This window comes from Episyrphus balteatus, chromosome 1 (assembly GCF_945859705.1).
Source record: "Episyrphus balteatus chromosome 1, idEpiBalt1.1, whole genome shotgun sequence".
NCBI lineage: Eukaryota > Metazoa > Arthropoda > Insecta > Diptera > Syrphidae > Episyrphus > Episyrphus balteatus.
Window position 1 is genome coordinate 138,059,801 of NC_079134.1, and position 17,782 is coordinate 138,077,582.

The 17,782-nt window shown below is 32.0% G+C and overlaps 1 protein-coding gene across 1 annotated transcript; it reads right to left on the bottom strand.

Annotated features, from left to right (window-relative positions):
- Window positions 1–592: 592 nt before the first annotated feature.
- LOC129911021 (gastrula zinc finger protein xFG20-1-like) lies at window positions 593–15,281 on the bottom strand. Its single transcript, XM_055988664.1, has 14 exons — window positions 15,055–15,281; window positions 14,859–14,994; window positions 14,745–14,789; window positions 11,510–12,110; window positions 11,241–11,444; window positions 10,804–11,182; window positions 10,560–10,739; window positions 7,817–7,927; window positions 7,568–7,730; window positions 7,465–7,509; window positions 1,669–2,284; window positions 1,414–1,608; window positions 969–1,341; window positions 593–897 (listed from the first exon to the last, which is right to left on the bottom strand). The coding sequence occupies exons 1-14, from the start codon at window positions 15,151–15,153 to the stop codon at window positions 694–696; spliced, it is 3,351 nt and encodes a 1,116-aa protein (XP_055844639.1). The 5' UTR covers window positions 15,154–15,281; the 3' UTR covers window positions 593–693.
- Between the last annotated feature and the right edge of the window lie 2,501 nt (window positions 15,282–17,782).

Sequence of the window (17,782 nt, forward strand, 5' to 3'; positions counted from 1 at the left end):
TTCCGCCTGATTCTTTCTCCAACGGTGAATCTGCATCGAACTTTTGAATATAACTTATATCTGCTTTATAACTATTTAGGGTTTTCGCTAGTTGTGCACGTGGTCCGTTTAGCGACCTAACATTCCACTTGCAAATCCGAATAATTCATTTGCAGGGTTCATCACAAGTAAATTTGTTGGACAAATGCGTTGTGTCATAACTACCTCCTACTCCAAGTCAGGCAATTACCCTGACAGCAGGAGCCCCCAATCTGAAAGGCTAGGTCCTTTTATATCTCCATTAACTGGATGCCGCTCAAGGCGCTCCTTTTTGGCCTTAGCTCTGAATATATTGAAGTAGCCTACATAAGGTGTTCAATAAGTAGATCATCCTAACACAAACTGTTGACACCACCGCTGATCTCATGAAATAAATTCATCGCCTGCCGCCTGGATCCAAGGCAAACTTTTTGCAAACATAGCAGTTAGAAAGATTTTAAGTATGCAGTTCCGGCTTTAAAAACACTTGTATGCTTATTATCCGTTTCCAACAGGAAAAGCTACCTTTAGAGTTAGTTCTTAGTTTTTATAAAGCTACTTCAACTAGACTAGATTGTGTAAGTTCCTTTAGGAATAAATTTTATGTTCTAATTTGTTCTTAAATTTAAAAATAATACCATAATTTAAATGCCTAAATCAAAACATTTATGGTTTTCATTTCGTGATTTCACTATCTAAAGCTTTTGAAGTAGCTTTACTTTGATCAAAAGGAGCTTTTTTAGCATAACGCCTATTTGCCTCCCATTCTTCTCGATGCATTTTCTTTCGATGTGAATGCAAATTTGTTTTCGCATTGAATGTTGTTGGACAATGCGGGCATGTGTAAAGAAATCCCCCAGTATGGGTAGCAACGTGTTCCTTTGGAAAGAAAAGAAAAAATATTCAAATTTGTCCATTATTTGTGGGGAACATTGAAATCTCTTTCATACCTTCAATTTAATAGCTTTTTTAAATGACTTGTCACAGAATGTACAATTGAACATATTCGATAATTCATGCATATATTTCATGTGACTATAAAGAGCACTATATGATGGAGTATTTTTGCCACAAATCTTACAATTGTGTGTCTTTCCATCGTGTTTACTGTACATGTGCTTTCGAAGACTATTCTTATCTTTCAACCATGAACCACATTCTTTACATTCTACTCTAGGCTGGACAATACCCTCATGCTCTTCCATGTGACGTGCGAAAGCGGTTTTGCCTTTAATAAGTTTGGCACAGATTTCACACATCCTGTCGCACAATGTCGAATGGATTCTCTTAAAATGTATATCCATTGTTGATTTGGTTGGGAATCTAGAAGGAAATATCTTTTTAATTTTATTTGCGAGACCTTTTTATGTGGGAATTTTTGTATTGTTGTCTTACCCCTTTCCACATTCACTGCAAATGAATGTACATTCATTGTGTTTGACAACATGCAAGTCGAGTAATTTCTTTGTGGGGAATTTTTTCGGACATTGTGTACATTGAAATGTCTTGAGTTCTTCAGCTTGATGAAACAGAATGATGTGTCTTTGTAGGCAAGATCTGTCTGATAAAACTTTTCCACACTCTTTGCATCTTCAATTGGAAAAAAATTGTAAAAACAAAAGAACAAATTCAGATGGTTGATTAAATTACTTGAAATACTCAGGATCGTTGTGCACGAATATATGATCCACAATGAGGCCACGTTTTTTCAGTTGTCTATTACAGCAAAGTACATATCCCCGGCGTTTATGTACGACTCGAAAATGATGTTTCAACTTGGTAAAATCAGGAAAATTCGTGGTACAAAGATCGCACGTTAATTTCATATGTTTCCGGATGAATTCATCATTTTCTTTTGTAGTTTTCATATTTTTTAAGAATTTTTCCGATTTAGCTTCTTTGTTCTTTTGGTTATTTTGTTGTCCCTTTTTGGATTGTCTGCTTCTTTTTGTAATATTTTTACTTTTTTCTTCTTCTTGCTCTTCTGCTGAATCTTCTTCGTTCCCTTGTTCTCCTTCCGGTTCATCTTCTTCTTCCTCATCCGAAGATTCATGCTCTTCAATTTCCTCTTTTTCAATTTTCATTCTTTTTTCTTCTATTGCTTTTGGAAGGATAATAGAAGGGAGCTTTGTCTGTCGGGTAACTCTTTTACTTGGAATAGATGTTGGTGGTTTAGTTTCAATTTCTTCTTGCCCAATAAGGCATTCAATCTGCAAAATGTCTTCATCCAGACAACGTAGAATTTCATCTTTGAAGAAGGCATTTTCTAAAATTTAATATTTTTTATACATAAGCCTTTTTTAAATATAACAAACATTTTATACACATTTTTTTATTAGAGATAAAAAATGGGTTTGATTAAGTGACCTAAAGAAAAGGATATTAACATATCTTCAGTTTTTTTTAGGTAAAAGTAGGCTACGCCCATTTTTCTTCACATAAGATCTAAATTTAGGTTGGATGTTAAGTTAAAGGTACGTCTGTCAACTTATGTATAAAACAAAAATTAAATAATAACTAAACCCAGTTCTAAAGAGCTAAACCCCAATATTGAGGATCTAAACATAACAAAGTTCTAATTCAAAAAAAGAATTAAATTCGGGTTCTGAGGCGTTAGAACAAATTAGATTGAAACAAATTAAGTTCTAATTTTTCCTCAAAGCCAGTTTCTTTCTTTGTCAAGGAATTGATCCTATAGAGCATATTCTGATCGTACAGATGAACCCACAGCCATTTGCCAAGACGGCGTTATTTAGAGTTGTATGAAGGTACACAAACACAAACAGTCCTATTAGCATGCTTGATAGCAAGCCTCCTTAATCACTTATCTACAGAAATCACTGACCAGGATCCACTCTAACTGGCTAGAACGAACATGACTTAAATATTCAATAAACAATTAGGATCAAAAGAGTTTTGGTAAAGAAAATGATGCCAAAATTAAAGTTGAATTCCCATTCCATTTTACTGCCTATTCCTTCTAGTTTTGTTTTTGCATGAGGTCAAAAGACGTAAGTATCGAAAGATTTCTAGTCTAGTATTTTTTTAAACAAAAAATGGCCTTTAACAAACCAAATTCGTTTCAAAGACATTAACGAAACATTTCAAAAACATTTGTTTTTTTACTTCCAATACCATAATGCTTATGATAAATTTATTTCTAATAAAAGTCACTCTACAATTAAAATACATTCAAACACAAAAAAAAATCATTAATATTTACATTGTTTCTAATTTTGGTTCTTTTTTCGAACACCTTCTATTTGCCTCCCATTCTTCTCGATGCATTTTCTTGCGATGAGAATGTAAATTGGATTTAGCATTAAACTTTGTTGGACAATGCGGACATGTGTATAAAACTTCTCCAGTATGAGTTGCTACATGTTCCTTGAAAAAAAAAAATAATAATAAATCAAAACTGTTTCCAATAAACTTCAAACTTTCATACCTTAAGTTTAATAGCCTTTTTAAATGATTTGTCACAAAATGTACATTTAAACACGGGAGTTATTTCATGCATGTAATTTATGTGACTTTGAAGAGCACTCTTGGACGTTGAATGTTTACCACAAATATTGCAAATATGTTGTTTATGATCATGTTTATTGTTCATATGCTTTTGCAGACTTGATTTGTCTTTCAACCAAGAACCACATTCTTCACATTGTACCTGCGGATGAACAATACCGTCATGCTCTTCCATATGCCTTTCAAAAGCTGATTTGTGTCGAAAGAGTTTAGCGCATATTTCACACATTCTATCATATGCTGTAGAATGTTTTCGTTTTATGTGGCTATTCAGGGTTGAATTTGTTGGGAATCTGAAAGCAAACGTCATCAAATATTTTGTTCCAAAATTCTTCAAACTTATTGTCTTACCCTTTTCCACATTCTTTACAAATAAAAGTGCATTTATCCTCGGGAACATGTTTTATGCTATGCAAATCCAGGAGATATTGAGAAGCCAGTTTTTCCGGACAATAAGAACATTGAAATGTTTTGAGGTCTTCGGTTGGATGAAACGAAAGCATGTGCCTTTGCATGCAAAATCTATCAGACATGACTTTGCCACATTCTTTACATCTGAAGTAAAAGAAAAACAACTTATTAATCGAGAGAATTCAATTTTTAAGACATTTGAATAAATTACTTGAAGTGATCAGGATTGTTATGGGCATTAATATGATCTACAGTTAAACCACGATTTTTCAATTTTTTTTTACAACACACCGCATATCCTGTGCGGTTGTGAATAAATCGAAAATGATTTTGCAAGTCATTAAAATCAGCTAAATCAATGGAACAAATGTCGCATGTAAGTTTCATATATTTTTTTATGATTTCATCATGTTCCCTGGCCAGCAGCATTGCCCTAGAGGGTTTCTTGGTCCTGGGTTTTTTATTCTCTGGATTGTTTTGCTCTCCTTTTTTAGAATTTTTATAAAGTTTTCTCTTAGCATTGGTGGCTCTTTTCCTTTTAATCTCTTCTTCGCTCTCACTTTCTTCTTCTTCATCATCTTCTTCTGCATCATATTCATCTTCACTTGATTCAGGTTCTGTTTTTTCTGTTGTTTTTCTCTTTTCTCTTAATGTTCGAGACGTTGGAGTAGGTTCATTTGATTTGATAAGTGTATTATTTTCATCTGCGACGTTCAATTCCACTTTTAATAGGTCTCCATCCATGCAGTTCAATAAATCGACATTAAAGCTAGTATCATCTTCTAAAATTTAATTTTTTTGTATGTAAACCCAATTTTTCAACAATTTTTTTTTTTTTAATATGTACATGTGAAATAAAATATTACAAGGGAACAATCTCTTGATCTTAAACAATTTTTTTTAATGGCTTTGTTCGCTGCGGAACTAAGTCATTTATGGTCTTTAGGAGCGGAATTCAAAGTCGTCACTCAAGTAAAAATTTTACTCAATTGAATATTTGTTCTTGCGTTTGGCCCACTTCAGCTACTCGTTACGTTAAAAAAACCTAAGGGTTTCTTTAATTTTAGCTAATGAATACCATATGAGGAAGTTTTGAAGTAAATACTTGTGCAAACACTCAGAAAATTCATCTCAGAGTTGTGCTCGAGAAAAATTTTTACTTGAGTAACGACTCTGAATTCCGCCCTAGGGTAGATAACGTGTAAGAGGTGATAGAGAAAAATTTCTTTTAGCATCAACGTACTAACTTTAAATAAGTGAATCTTTCGACTCTCGTAAAACTAATAGCAGAATAGGACTGAATACCTTCTACATTTTTAAGAAAACAGCTTTCGAAGTTTAGTTTTGGTTCAAAAGTTTTAGCAAAATTTCTTGTTTTGTCCGCCTCTTAATTTCTGATCATGTCTTCTTCAATACCGCAGTATAATTCAGTAAACAAAAGAGATAGCTCATACCTTCGTCTGAAGTCTCTTTTTATATTATGAGTTTGTTTTTATTTAAGTGCGTGTATATTGAATATCTGATGGTACTTTGACAAAAAGCGGAGTTCGGTTGTTTTTTCTCCCTGGATCTTCAAATATTTTTTGAATTCATTAACTTTTTGTGTAAAGACCACATCATTAAACAAAAATATTTTGTTTAATATCAGGCGGCGAATCATAAATCATAAAATAAATTAGTAAAAAAAATTATATATTATGGAGATTTTTCTTGTTTATTTTTCCAGCAAACTTTTCAATAAAATTAACTAAATTTGAAGCTAACCAATCAGAGACGCTTAAGTTGGCTAAATATTTAGTTCCTTACTTTTTTGCACCTGCTCATTGAATATAACAATTGACAATAAAAACGATGAAATAAAAAAGATTTAAAAAAAACATTAAATAAAACCACTTAATTGACCATTTGTTCTGAGTTACTAGTAAAAAACCAAATATTATCCTTGAATTTAAGAAATTGTGATATGGAAATGGATACGGAAATGGAAATAAATCCAATCCAAAATCATGTAATGAAATTTGGTCTTGGTATATCGTGCAGGTGAGTAGCCGACCATAAACCGACAACGAGAAATCAGCACTGAATATAATGTAACGCCGCTTTGCCAAAGGGCCTCAGTTGTCAAACTATGATACGAACTTTGGGAGTTATGAAGGAGCAAATGAACACACAACAAACATAAATCATAACCCTCATGGAAACCCCTGCAAACATGCAATTTTGAAATTTTTTATATTTTTCGATATGAACGCGATTAACTTTTATTTTTTAACGAATTAATCGATAAAAAAAATTGATTAATTCGTAAAAAAAAAAGTAAATCGCGTTCATATCGAAAAATATAAAAATTCTTAAAAATTCATATACATAATAATAATTTTAATTATATGCTTAAGGTCTTTTAAATGTAAATTATACGTCACTAGTCAGAAAAAATAGAAAGATAGGAAACAACTTTTGGTGGTACATAAATTGCGAATAAAATGATTATTATCTAATATAATTCCAGTGTCGGTGTCCAGTTGAAGCAGGCGATAAATTAAAGAATGCTGCATAAAGTGCGGCACGAGCCCACACCATTAAGTTAGCAGTCGAACACTACATTCAATGCACCATTGCTACCCAGAAATTTAATTTCGCTTTGGTCGAATAAAAAAACAAACAAAATCCGGAACCGATAGACCGCTTAATTTACTTGCCTTTTTTTCTGTTTCTTTCTTACGACGAACAGTTTTATTGGAATTTTTTGACTGAGATTAATTCTAGTCACAAATTTCAACGGTATACCTACGTATTTAGACTAACTTAAATCCAAATCAGCCCTATGATGGTAGCCGATCTGAAAAATATCCGATCGGAGAAAAGTTCCGATCGGAAGATTTTTGTATTCACGGTACCCGAATTTGAGAAGAAAAATTGACGTCAAACAACGCACTCATTTCCCAATTTTTTTTTGGTTTTTATTTTTTTCGGATAATATTTCACGTTTGATTTTCTGTCGGGAAGAATCGGAAAGAAAAAAAAGCGCAAAGCATAACCCGTCGCAAATATTTTGACAGTTCACTGCATAGCATCGCATGTATTTTAAATTTTCAACGCACCTAAGATTTTTTTCGTATATCTGTCCGATTTTACTGTCGGAAGGGTTATGAAAATTGAAAAATTCGTACAAATCGGATAAAATTTTCTTGCGATCGGCTACCATCATAGGGCTGAATACCTATTTCAAATTTTGAGACTCATTAAAATTCATTCCCAAACAACATCATAAATTCTATGATTGTTTCCATCTTTAAGAGTTTACATAACACTTCCCTAAAACCTAAACCGCCAACAATTCGTAAAGCTTGTACCAAAGGTAAACTCAATAGGATTTCATGCTATGTATGACTATGGTTGTTCGTCATTTAAACCTAATTATGGGCCAATAACAACACCCATCAAAGAGGAATCGGCGAAAACATTTTCATAAAGGAATGTATCTATAAACAAAAAAAAAACACTTACCATTAGATTCCCCCGTTGGATCTTCTTGTTTAACAGGACTCAAATCTAGATTTAAGTATTTTACAATCATTATTTTTCTCTCCAATCAAAAAAGCCATCTTACCTTTAACAAAAATTGTATTCACTTCATCTTTTACCAAATCCTCGTCTAATGTTTTGAGTGATTTTTGTGCTTCCTCAATTTGAATGCAAAACTTTTGAAAACTATCCAATTGATCCCAACAATAATTGCATATTACTTTGGAAACTGGATCCTCCGGTGATATCTAATGAATTAAAAGAGTCGGGTAATAAAAATAAAATTCTCACAATTTGTAATACAAATTGGCTTAAAAAACATTTAGGTACATACCTCCAAATGCAGGAATTTTGTTATGTATTTTTGGATTTTCTCTTCACTAAATATTACAATACTCTCATCGCCTTTTGATAAACACAATCGGCAAACCATTTTGAACGCTTTAAATTATTACACAAAAACATAAACAATTAAAAATTCAATTTTTTTTATTTCACAGAGATCACAAATTTCTGTAAATAAAAAGTGGAAATGAAAATTTTTACCAAGTTTCGATTCCACCTACGTTTCTTCCTCCACAAAAACAAACAAAAAAAAAAAAACAACTCAACACTTCTTACCAAACATTTAGATGGGCTGTATTTAAGGTGCTTAAAGGTTTGTGTACATTTTTTTTACTTTTTTGTTATTAGGGGTATTCACGATCTGGTGCAACAGGCCTTAAAAATGTAAAATTATATTTTTTACAATAGATCGTGAACGCCCCTTTTCTTATCTATGGTAAATATTGAAGCATGAATGAAATCCATGATGTTTTTTTTTAACAAGGTTGTTCCTCCACTGTTGCTTCTTTTTTTTTCATTTTTTATAATTTAATTCTTTGTTTTGTTCGGGTTAATTAATTTTCACAAATTATTTTACATCAAAAGAAACTAAATTACGGGGCATGAGTACCGACAAGCCGTCAACCATAATAAACAGAATAAAAAAGACAAACTGTTTATTATGGGCGCGGCGACACGGTGAGCTGCCATCTGTCAAAAATAATTTTACTCTATTGTATTTTTAATTTGCAATAGGTCTAGGGTATAGCAAAAGTGCAAGACTGTTGTAAAATTTTAATCCGTATATTTTGTTGTTGTAGTGTTGTAAGATTTTACACTTTTGCATTTTAGCAATGATACAAGACCAGTTTCGTGACCAGGATCGTGAATACCCCTATTATTTCAAAAAGGGAGTCTACAAGAAATAAAATGCACGACTGGGTCGCACGAACTTGCTCTTTGAGTTCAAGTTGTTAGAATTTGTAGGACTTTTTATATAGAAATTTAGTAAATGTTTTTCAAAATAATAAAACAATATCTTGAATCAAATTTTCCTCCAAAACAAATATGCAGTTTCATTTGTTTTATAAAGATGCATTTTTATAAAAAAAAAAATTTCAAAATCGTTAGAGCCGTTTTTTTTAAAAACTAATTTTTTATAAATAATTTTTTAGAAAAAAAGTTTTAAAATAAAATTGGTATGCCATTTTGTAGAAATCACTAATCAACAGTTAAAACCAAAAATTCAATGTCCCGTTTTCGAAAATTCGATTTAAAAAAAAAAAAAATTCAAATTTTTTTTTTAACCCAAAAATTAATATTTTTAAAATTTTATTTTTGGCTTAGGTTTATTAAAATTACATACATAAAAACTTTCCTGCAAAAAGTTTCGTTGAAATCAAATAGGTAGTTTCGGAGTAAATCGGATTAAAAAAAAAGGTTCTATGGCAAGTACCGTTAATAATGATTTTCAAAAAAAAAAAAATTCATTAAAAGATAGACCTTTACTTAAAACTTACATTTGATTTTTTTAAACAAAATCGTTGGAGGCATTTTCGAGCAAATTCAACATTACTAAAATCGATATATGACAGGTACCGTTATTTTGTACGCTTACAAATTTTATAATTGTAAATAAACGGTCGAATAAAGAATAAATTTACTTCGAATAAATTCTGATTGAGTTTATTAAATGAAACATTACCGCTATTAAGGACTCATATTTTCAGGGACCTATTTGAGCATCTAAACGAAACTTTTGATCTTAGTTCCGAAAAAAAAACAAAATCATTTTTTTTTAATTTGAAAGGCCCTTATATCATCGACAAACTATACTTTTTTTGTTTATGCCTTATATCACATTTTCATTGATTTCAAGGCCGCGTATGACAGTATCTACACTCTTTAGAAGAGACTAGCTTAACATCCCAGTTCTGCTATATGGTACTTTGATGATGGAAAATCTTTGGTTATTTCGAGAGAAAAATTCTGTGGACGATTTGTGTTCCAGTGTGCATTGATGGTGATGGGAGAAGATAAAACATCCAACAAGGACACTTGCTTAGCGAAACGAGTAAAGTTTCATCGAATAAAGATGGCTAGGGCTAGGTCATGTGTATGAGGCCATGGACAGCAATGTTCCGCAGTAGAGGAAGAGGTCGTCTAAGTTAAAATCGAGGCATAAATCCTCAATTTTATTGACTCCCATTGCGAGTGTCGTTCAACTTTCGATGCGATAAAAGTCGATTGAATCCATAAATACATATTTTGTGTATCTCTTTCGACAAATAAATTTGCTGTGAGCTTGATTTTAGTCGATAGCAAAATTGTTAAAGAAAAAGATCGAACAATAAAAAGAAAAAATATCGTTCACAATGGAAATTCACAATACCGAAATTCATTTTCAATGATCGACTATCGTCAAAAGTCGTCTATCGAAAGACGAACGACACTCGTATTAAGGGCCATTATTTATTTATTTATTTATTTAATATCAATTAGAGTTAACAATCTCAAATAGACTAACGAAATTTTAAAATTATACATTAAATAATTATAAAATTAAAGCTACATATGTACAAAAAAATAACATTATTTAATTAGTTAAAAAATACAAGTTTAACATATTTTTGAATGAGTTTCTACTCAAATGGAAATTAAATTATTTTCTTGCTTTGTCTTGTATTTTTTAAATAAGTTAATCTTATTTCTGAAAAACTAGGCATTAGTTTACCAAATCTAATAATTGTTTAATCCTGATTTAATTTCAATTTTTTGCTATTTTCATCTTTTTTGGCTAACGCTCTAGCAGCTTCCCATTCTTCTCGATGTTTCTTTTTTCGATGAGCATACATATTGCACCTTGAATTAAATGTTGATGGGCAATGTGGACATGTGTAAAGTATTTCTCCTGTATGGGTTGCCATATGCTCCTTTAAAGACAGAAACTCAAATTAATATCGATATAATTGCATGAAAATATTTAAAATTTTGAACCTTCAAATGATTTGGTTTTTTAAATGATTTTTCACAAAATATACATTTAAATATTCGTGTTAGCTCATGCACATATCTCATGTGACTTTGAAGTGCACTTTTTGATGGTGCTTTCTTGCCACAAACATCACAGGAAAAATTCTTTTCTTCATTCGAATGTTGCGTTATAATGTGTTTTCGAAGATTTCTTTTATCTTTTAACCAAGAACCACATTCTTTGCATTGGAGTAGGGGATGAACTACCCCTTCATGCTCTTCTACATGTCGCTTAAAAGCTGCTTTGCCTCGTATAAGTTTGGCACAGATTTCACACATTCGATCGTACATTGTTGTGTGAACTTGTGTCAAATGGGCTTTGAGGGTTGCGTTTGTTGGGAATCTAAAATTTATTTTTTTTTTAAGATTTGGTTCACATATCTTTTTAAAAATATTCTTACCCTTTTCCACATTCGCTACAAATGAAGGTGAATTCATTTTCTGGAACGTGTCTAACACTATGCTGATCCAGCAGATACTGTTTGGCAAATTTTTTAGGACAAAATTCACATTGAAATGTTTTTAGTTCGTCATTATGGTGGAACGATATCATGTGCTTACGAAGACAGGTTCTATCAGATAAAACCTTACCACAGTCTTTGCACCTTAAAATGATAAGAACAAAATTAAAGTAAATTAAAACTCTATTTTAAAGATTCTTAAAAATTACTTAAAATAATGTGGATCATTGTGTAAGTTTATGTGATCTACAAAGAGTCCACGTTTATTAAATCTCTTATTACAACAAACTGCATAGCCTCTGCATTTGTGAACATTTCGAAAATGTATTTGCAATTCGGCAAAGTCAGGAAGTTGAATTGAACAGATATCGCAGGATAGTTTCTTGTGTTTGCTAATAATTTCATCGAATTCTTTTGATGTTTGCATAGCCTTTAAAAACTTTTCAGATTTATCAGTTTTTACTTTCAAATTAATTCGGTCACATTTTTTTATTCGAATTTGTTTTTTCTTTGTATTTGAATTGATGATAGTGTCTTTGATGTCTTTTTCTTCAATTTTATCTTCATCAAGTTTATCAGCTTCAATTTCTCGACTATTTTTCGTTTTTTCTTTTATTTCGCATAAGCTATTAGAATCAGTTTTTGTAAGTGCGGACTGTCGGGTAATCCTTCGAGATGGTATTGATTCGCTGGTTTCACAGGAAAATGTGTTTGGAGACTTCGTTAGATTTTCTTGTTCGTTGCTCAATTCAACTTTGACAATGTCCACATCCATGCAGTACGGGATATCATCGTTATCCGATATATTTTCTAGAATTTGAATAATCAATTTTTTTTTAAATTTTTTAAATGGAAATTTATTAACTATTTCAACATTTTTCATTGAAAATATATAATAGCTGTGTTCCTTTGGGAATATTTATCTTTTTCTTAGTACTTAAAACTACTTTGAACTACTTTTGCTATATTAAAAAGTAGTTCAAAGCAGCTTTAATTACTAAGCAGTAGATAAGTATTCCCAAAGGAACGCAGCTAATGTATTATATTAAATTTGGCGAACTGCAAAGCTTTCAAGGTAGACTTCTTAATTTTCAAAAAAACACGTTATTACTTTTATTTTGACATCATTGATCTTTAAAGTATTGTAATTTACTATACAAATGTACTTGTACATAAATGTTTGGACCATACCTTTTGTCTAATTTTTCCTTGTATTTTTGACAATTATGATTATACTTTGTATTGATAAAAAAAAAACAATCAACCAATAGCTTAAATAATTTGTATATCAGGAGGTTATTTAGTTTTAAATTTGATTTGGTCCCAAAATAATCCTTCAACTCGTTGATCAACACACAAAAAACTACCATTATTTAAAATGTTGAAATCTCCTATACCTACTTTAGGACTGAGCATGATACAAAAAGCAAAATAGTGCTTAAAAGGATCTCTTAGGCTGTAAATTGAACAAAACTAACTATATTTTTCTAAATGATTTGAACGTGCTGATTCCGATACCGAGGTCAGGGTCAGAAGGGCAGTTTTTCTGGACATGAAACGTTAAATTTTGTTTTGCAAAACTACTTATACAATTTTAAAACCCAATATTTTATCGGGAGACATAAACCATTTAAAAAAAAAAACGCAATCAGATAAAATTTCCAGAAAATGTTTGACCCCAACCCCATGCATGAAATCCCCAATGGGAAAGGCAGCGAATTGACAAAATCTGCAACAAATATTTTTTTCTGCAATGTTCTTGAATATTATTTGTTTTAATTTGAATTGTTTTACTTGGAATTGGTTAACTTTTCTTTTGTTGTTTTTTTAAGGTTTTAAAACTATGAATGTAAAAAACATCAAAATAAAGTAAATCATGAGAACATAGTGCCGGGCTAGTGCCTGGCTACACGGTGATTTTTCAAACTCCTAACCAGTCAGGTTGTTAACAAGAGGGGTGAAGATTTTCATCTTTTTGAAATTTATACCTAGAAAATTTAAATTGGAACGTGATTGAGTACAACACTGTGTAGCCACGGTTATAAAAATGTGTTTCATTCACATAATTATAAGTTTTTCAATATTTAAAAATATCAATATGAAGCACAATCGTATTTAGTCTTTTGAAAATAAAGATAGCGCTCGGTTTGATGGCTTATTATTATTATTATTACGCATCTAAAATTTTGCGATTTTTTTTTTTTGAAGATTTACTCCTACAGTTTTTGACCCTATTCTGATATTCGATTCACGTGAATGTTTAAAATAAAAAGCTTTTAAATATGGGTTAATATAAAACTTAAGCAAATTTTTTTTCTTTGGAGGTTTTTCAAAGCGAATTTAACGTGATAAAGGAAAGAAATCTTTCAATTCACGTGAATCGAATAGCAGAATAGGGCTATTTGTCTTTACTCATTGGATTAGCCCCAAATAAAATTTATTCGAAGATGAAACACGCTTACGTTGACTTTGCATCTTCGATGCTTCGATGTCAACCCTCAAAAAATGTGTGCCTGAATTTTAACTTGGTAGCACGACCCGGAAAGATGACACAATTCAAGGAATTCTGAAAACAGCAGCCACACCGAAAACCATCGAAAAGATTCATAAGATGGATTGCACGATAAACGTGTGAAATAACTGAAGCTGTAAGGATATAATATAAGAAAAAGGATTCACAACGTTTTGCACACGGAATTAACCATGAAAATGCTCTCTACATTTATTTGCGGCGATCTGTAACCACGAAAAAATAATTTTCCACCAGCACTGTTAAAAGTTTTTTGACTATGGCGGAAAACTTCGACTTCTGGGGTTTGATGTAGGCACTCCTCATCTCCCCTATTCTACTAATTTAGCTCTATTAATTGTCTCTAATGAAGAAGTTAAAAGGGCCGTTTAGGGCAATTGTGTACACTATTGCTCAGCTTGAAACAAACTCTCAGGTTAACAAACTTGAGAGTTGATTTGAACTCGAGAGTTAAAACAAAAATTGAGTCTATTTTGTTCAGTTTTTTCTCAACTCTCGAGTTTAAGATCCATTTCATTCATTATCCTTCAGTTCAATTTTCTATTAATAAATATTATTCGGAAAATGATGGCTCAGTTTTGTTTTTTTTTTTTCAATTTCATCCAAAATCTCAAGTTTTCTACAATTTCCAGAAGTTGAAAAAACTGAAATTTGATCAACTCTCGAGTTGGAAACGTCATCTTTCAGTTAACAAAAGCAAATTGGGAAGTTGAAGATAAAAATCATCAAGTTATGTTCAACTACGAGTGAACAAAATGGCCCTTATAGTCTCTGAATAACGAATACCCGACCCTTGAAAGTTTACAGAAAATTAAAACGTTGAACAATAAGTTTTTCGTTTCAGTATCTAACAACTTTTTTCTAATAACTATGATAATATCGCAACGACAAACTACAGAATTAAAAGAACTTACCATTTGACTCTAGCGTCTCATCTTCCTCTTTGACTGAACATAAACCTAAATGATGCAAATTGTTGAGATTATTTTTGATTATAACAATTATTAACAAAATCCTCAAAACTTTACTTTTATCACCATCTATGCTAGTTGTGTTAAGAGATTTTTGCGCCTGTTCTATTTGCAGGCAGAAATTTTGAAAATTATCCAATTGTTCCCAACATGAATTGCATATTATTTTTGAAACAGGATCTTCCGGTGAAAGCTGAAAATTATTTAAATTATTCATATAAAAGTACTGTAGATTTGTTTATGTAAATTTTACTTCCAATTGCAGGAACTTTGAAATGTACTTTTGGATTTTTTCTTCGCTAAATATAAAAATACTTTTACTGGCATCGATTAAACATAAACGGCACACCATTATGACGATGATTTTAAACCATTAAAAAACAAGTTAAAACAATTAATATTATTTAAACAAATTTACTTTTTTGAGGAACTTTTTGTATCAAACAAAGTTTTTGTTTTCCTTTTCATCGAAATAAAAACATCAAACAAAAAAATGTTGAAATGTCACCACTTTGAAAATAATTCACCACATGTTACTTAACATTTAGATGGTCACAATAAGGAGGTTTCATAATCTAAGTTTACATTCGATGAATTTTTTCCAATGACGATTTGAAAAATCTAAGTGCCAGTTTTACAAACGAGGATCAGCCTTGGCATGGTATAAAAAGACAAGGTATGATCATTAGAGCCGCCATCTTACAAAATGGGGTAGTAAGGTTTTGACGTTTGGCATTTGGCAAAGTCAAAAGCAACAACAATTTCCAAGATAAATTTGTTTACAACAACAATTTCAATGGGCTGGGCAGTCAAAACCTTAAGTAGCCATAAGTTTTGACAGTTCTCGATACTGAGTTTTTTCTAATGATCATACCTTCTCTTTTTATACCATGCAGCCTTGGTTCAGGAATTTAACCCACCGATTTCGGGGGATCAGCTGCGGGTCAACTTCGGTTCAAGCATGAATGTGGCTATTTTAACATATATGGACCTTGGACCAGTGCTAAACCTCTGCCTTACTACCGATACCAGAAGATAAAAGTTGCTGATCCACGGATTAAATAGGGTAGAGTTGCTAGTAGCCGGCCCGAATATCAACATTTTCGAATAATTCTTGAAATAAAATGTACTTTATTTAATAATTTTTCGGTATGGTTAAAAAAATAGTTAGTAATAGTTCCCAAAAATATTTTATTTAAGTTTTTGTATAAAAAAGTCCGATTCTCCTAAATCCGGCCTTTGTTTCCTATTTTCGGCCATCTAGTGTCCCATTTCCGGCCACTGACTTTATAAGGTCAAGCTTAAATAAATTGAATGTTTTTTATTTAAATTTTTGTGTTTTAAGAATTTAGAAACAATTTTGATTGTTAATAAGTTATAACATCAAATGATTTAAAAATTTATTAATTTTTCCCCATTTTTTAAACTTTTTACAAATTTCAAAGCTTTTTCTTGTGTTCTATCTCCGGCCCCCCTTAAAATTACCAAAATTCACATCTTTTTCCTATTTAAAACCTATTTTATTTGAAGAATAATATATATTTAATAAGAAAAACAACATTTCAAAGCATTAGCTCTGAAATTATTTCCACAAAACACTAATTACGATAGTAGGTTTCGGCAGTAAAATTTAAAAAAAATATACCCGATTGGATCACTTCACAAAAACTTATTTTTTTCTAAGAAAACTGAATAACAAGAATAATAAGAATATTGTAATTTTAGGAGAGACATTTAAAAGAACAGAATAATAGCAAAAATTTGGAATAAATCCTACGAAATCACTAGTTATAAGGATTTTTCTGAAAGGTGGCCGGGTACTGGAGAGGGCCGGATTTAGGCAACTCTACCCTATTTGTCCGTGGTTCAGTTTAGCACTGTTTCAAGGTCAATTTATATTAAATAGCTTAATTCTTGCTTGAACCAAGACCAAAATTGATCCACAGCTTTCTTCTTCTTCTTTTTTCTCGGCGCTGTTATGATCTCGATGTCGAGGGGGTCATAACTATCCTACGTATCTGCTTCACACTAGTGATCCGCTTGTGGAATTCACTGGGTTGACCTCAGAAGTCGGCGACAAGCCTCCCAGTTTTGTATTGTTCCATTTCTGAGGTCAGCTGAATGCTGGTGTTTTTGCATTTGCTTGTACCATTAGTTTTTAGGCATAGATACCTTTCTTTTTATTTCGTGTTGGAACGTTATATGATATTGCCTTTTTGACGGGGTTCTCAGGATCTCTCCTTTGAACATGGCAATAACAACTGAGTCGGTCGTGTTAAATTTTTTAGGAGATGGTATTTTTAACATAAACGCTTCCTCGGATCTTCGTACTTCTAATTCTATCAAGCTTTGTTACTCCTGCTGTAAGGCGAAGCATCTTCATCTCAGCTGCCGTTAACTTACTCTCATACTTACTGTACATTGTCAAACATTTTGAACCGTATGTGAGGCTCTACGCACAACTGCGGTGTAGAGCCTTCATTTAGCTTAGGGGGCATTTTTCGATCACAGAATTCTCCCGCACTTCATCCACCCTAAGCTTAGGCGATGATTGATATAGTCATCACATGTAGCTTCACTATTTATCATAGACCCCAGATATTTGAATTTTCCACACTTGGGAAGCACTACTCCATTCAAATAAAAATGGGCAGCTGGCAGCATTAGTATTCTGTCTTTTTTGCGCTTATGCGGCAACCACTTCCTTCTAAAACATCCACCCATACATCAAGTGCTCGTCGCAGGGATATCGGGTCTTCACTTATGATGGCGCCATCGTTAGCAAAGAATAACTGATGCACTTTTGGGTCCGTCACTTTACTTTCAAGCAGGTAATCAAGAACGGTAATAAAGAGCAGAGCATTCAAGACACTTCCCTGGTGTACACCTAATGTGATTTCGAATTCTTCGGTGACTCCAGCTGCACATCTTACTTTAGTAACTGCTCCATCATACATCTCGATCCAATGACGAATAACAAT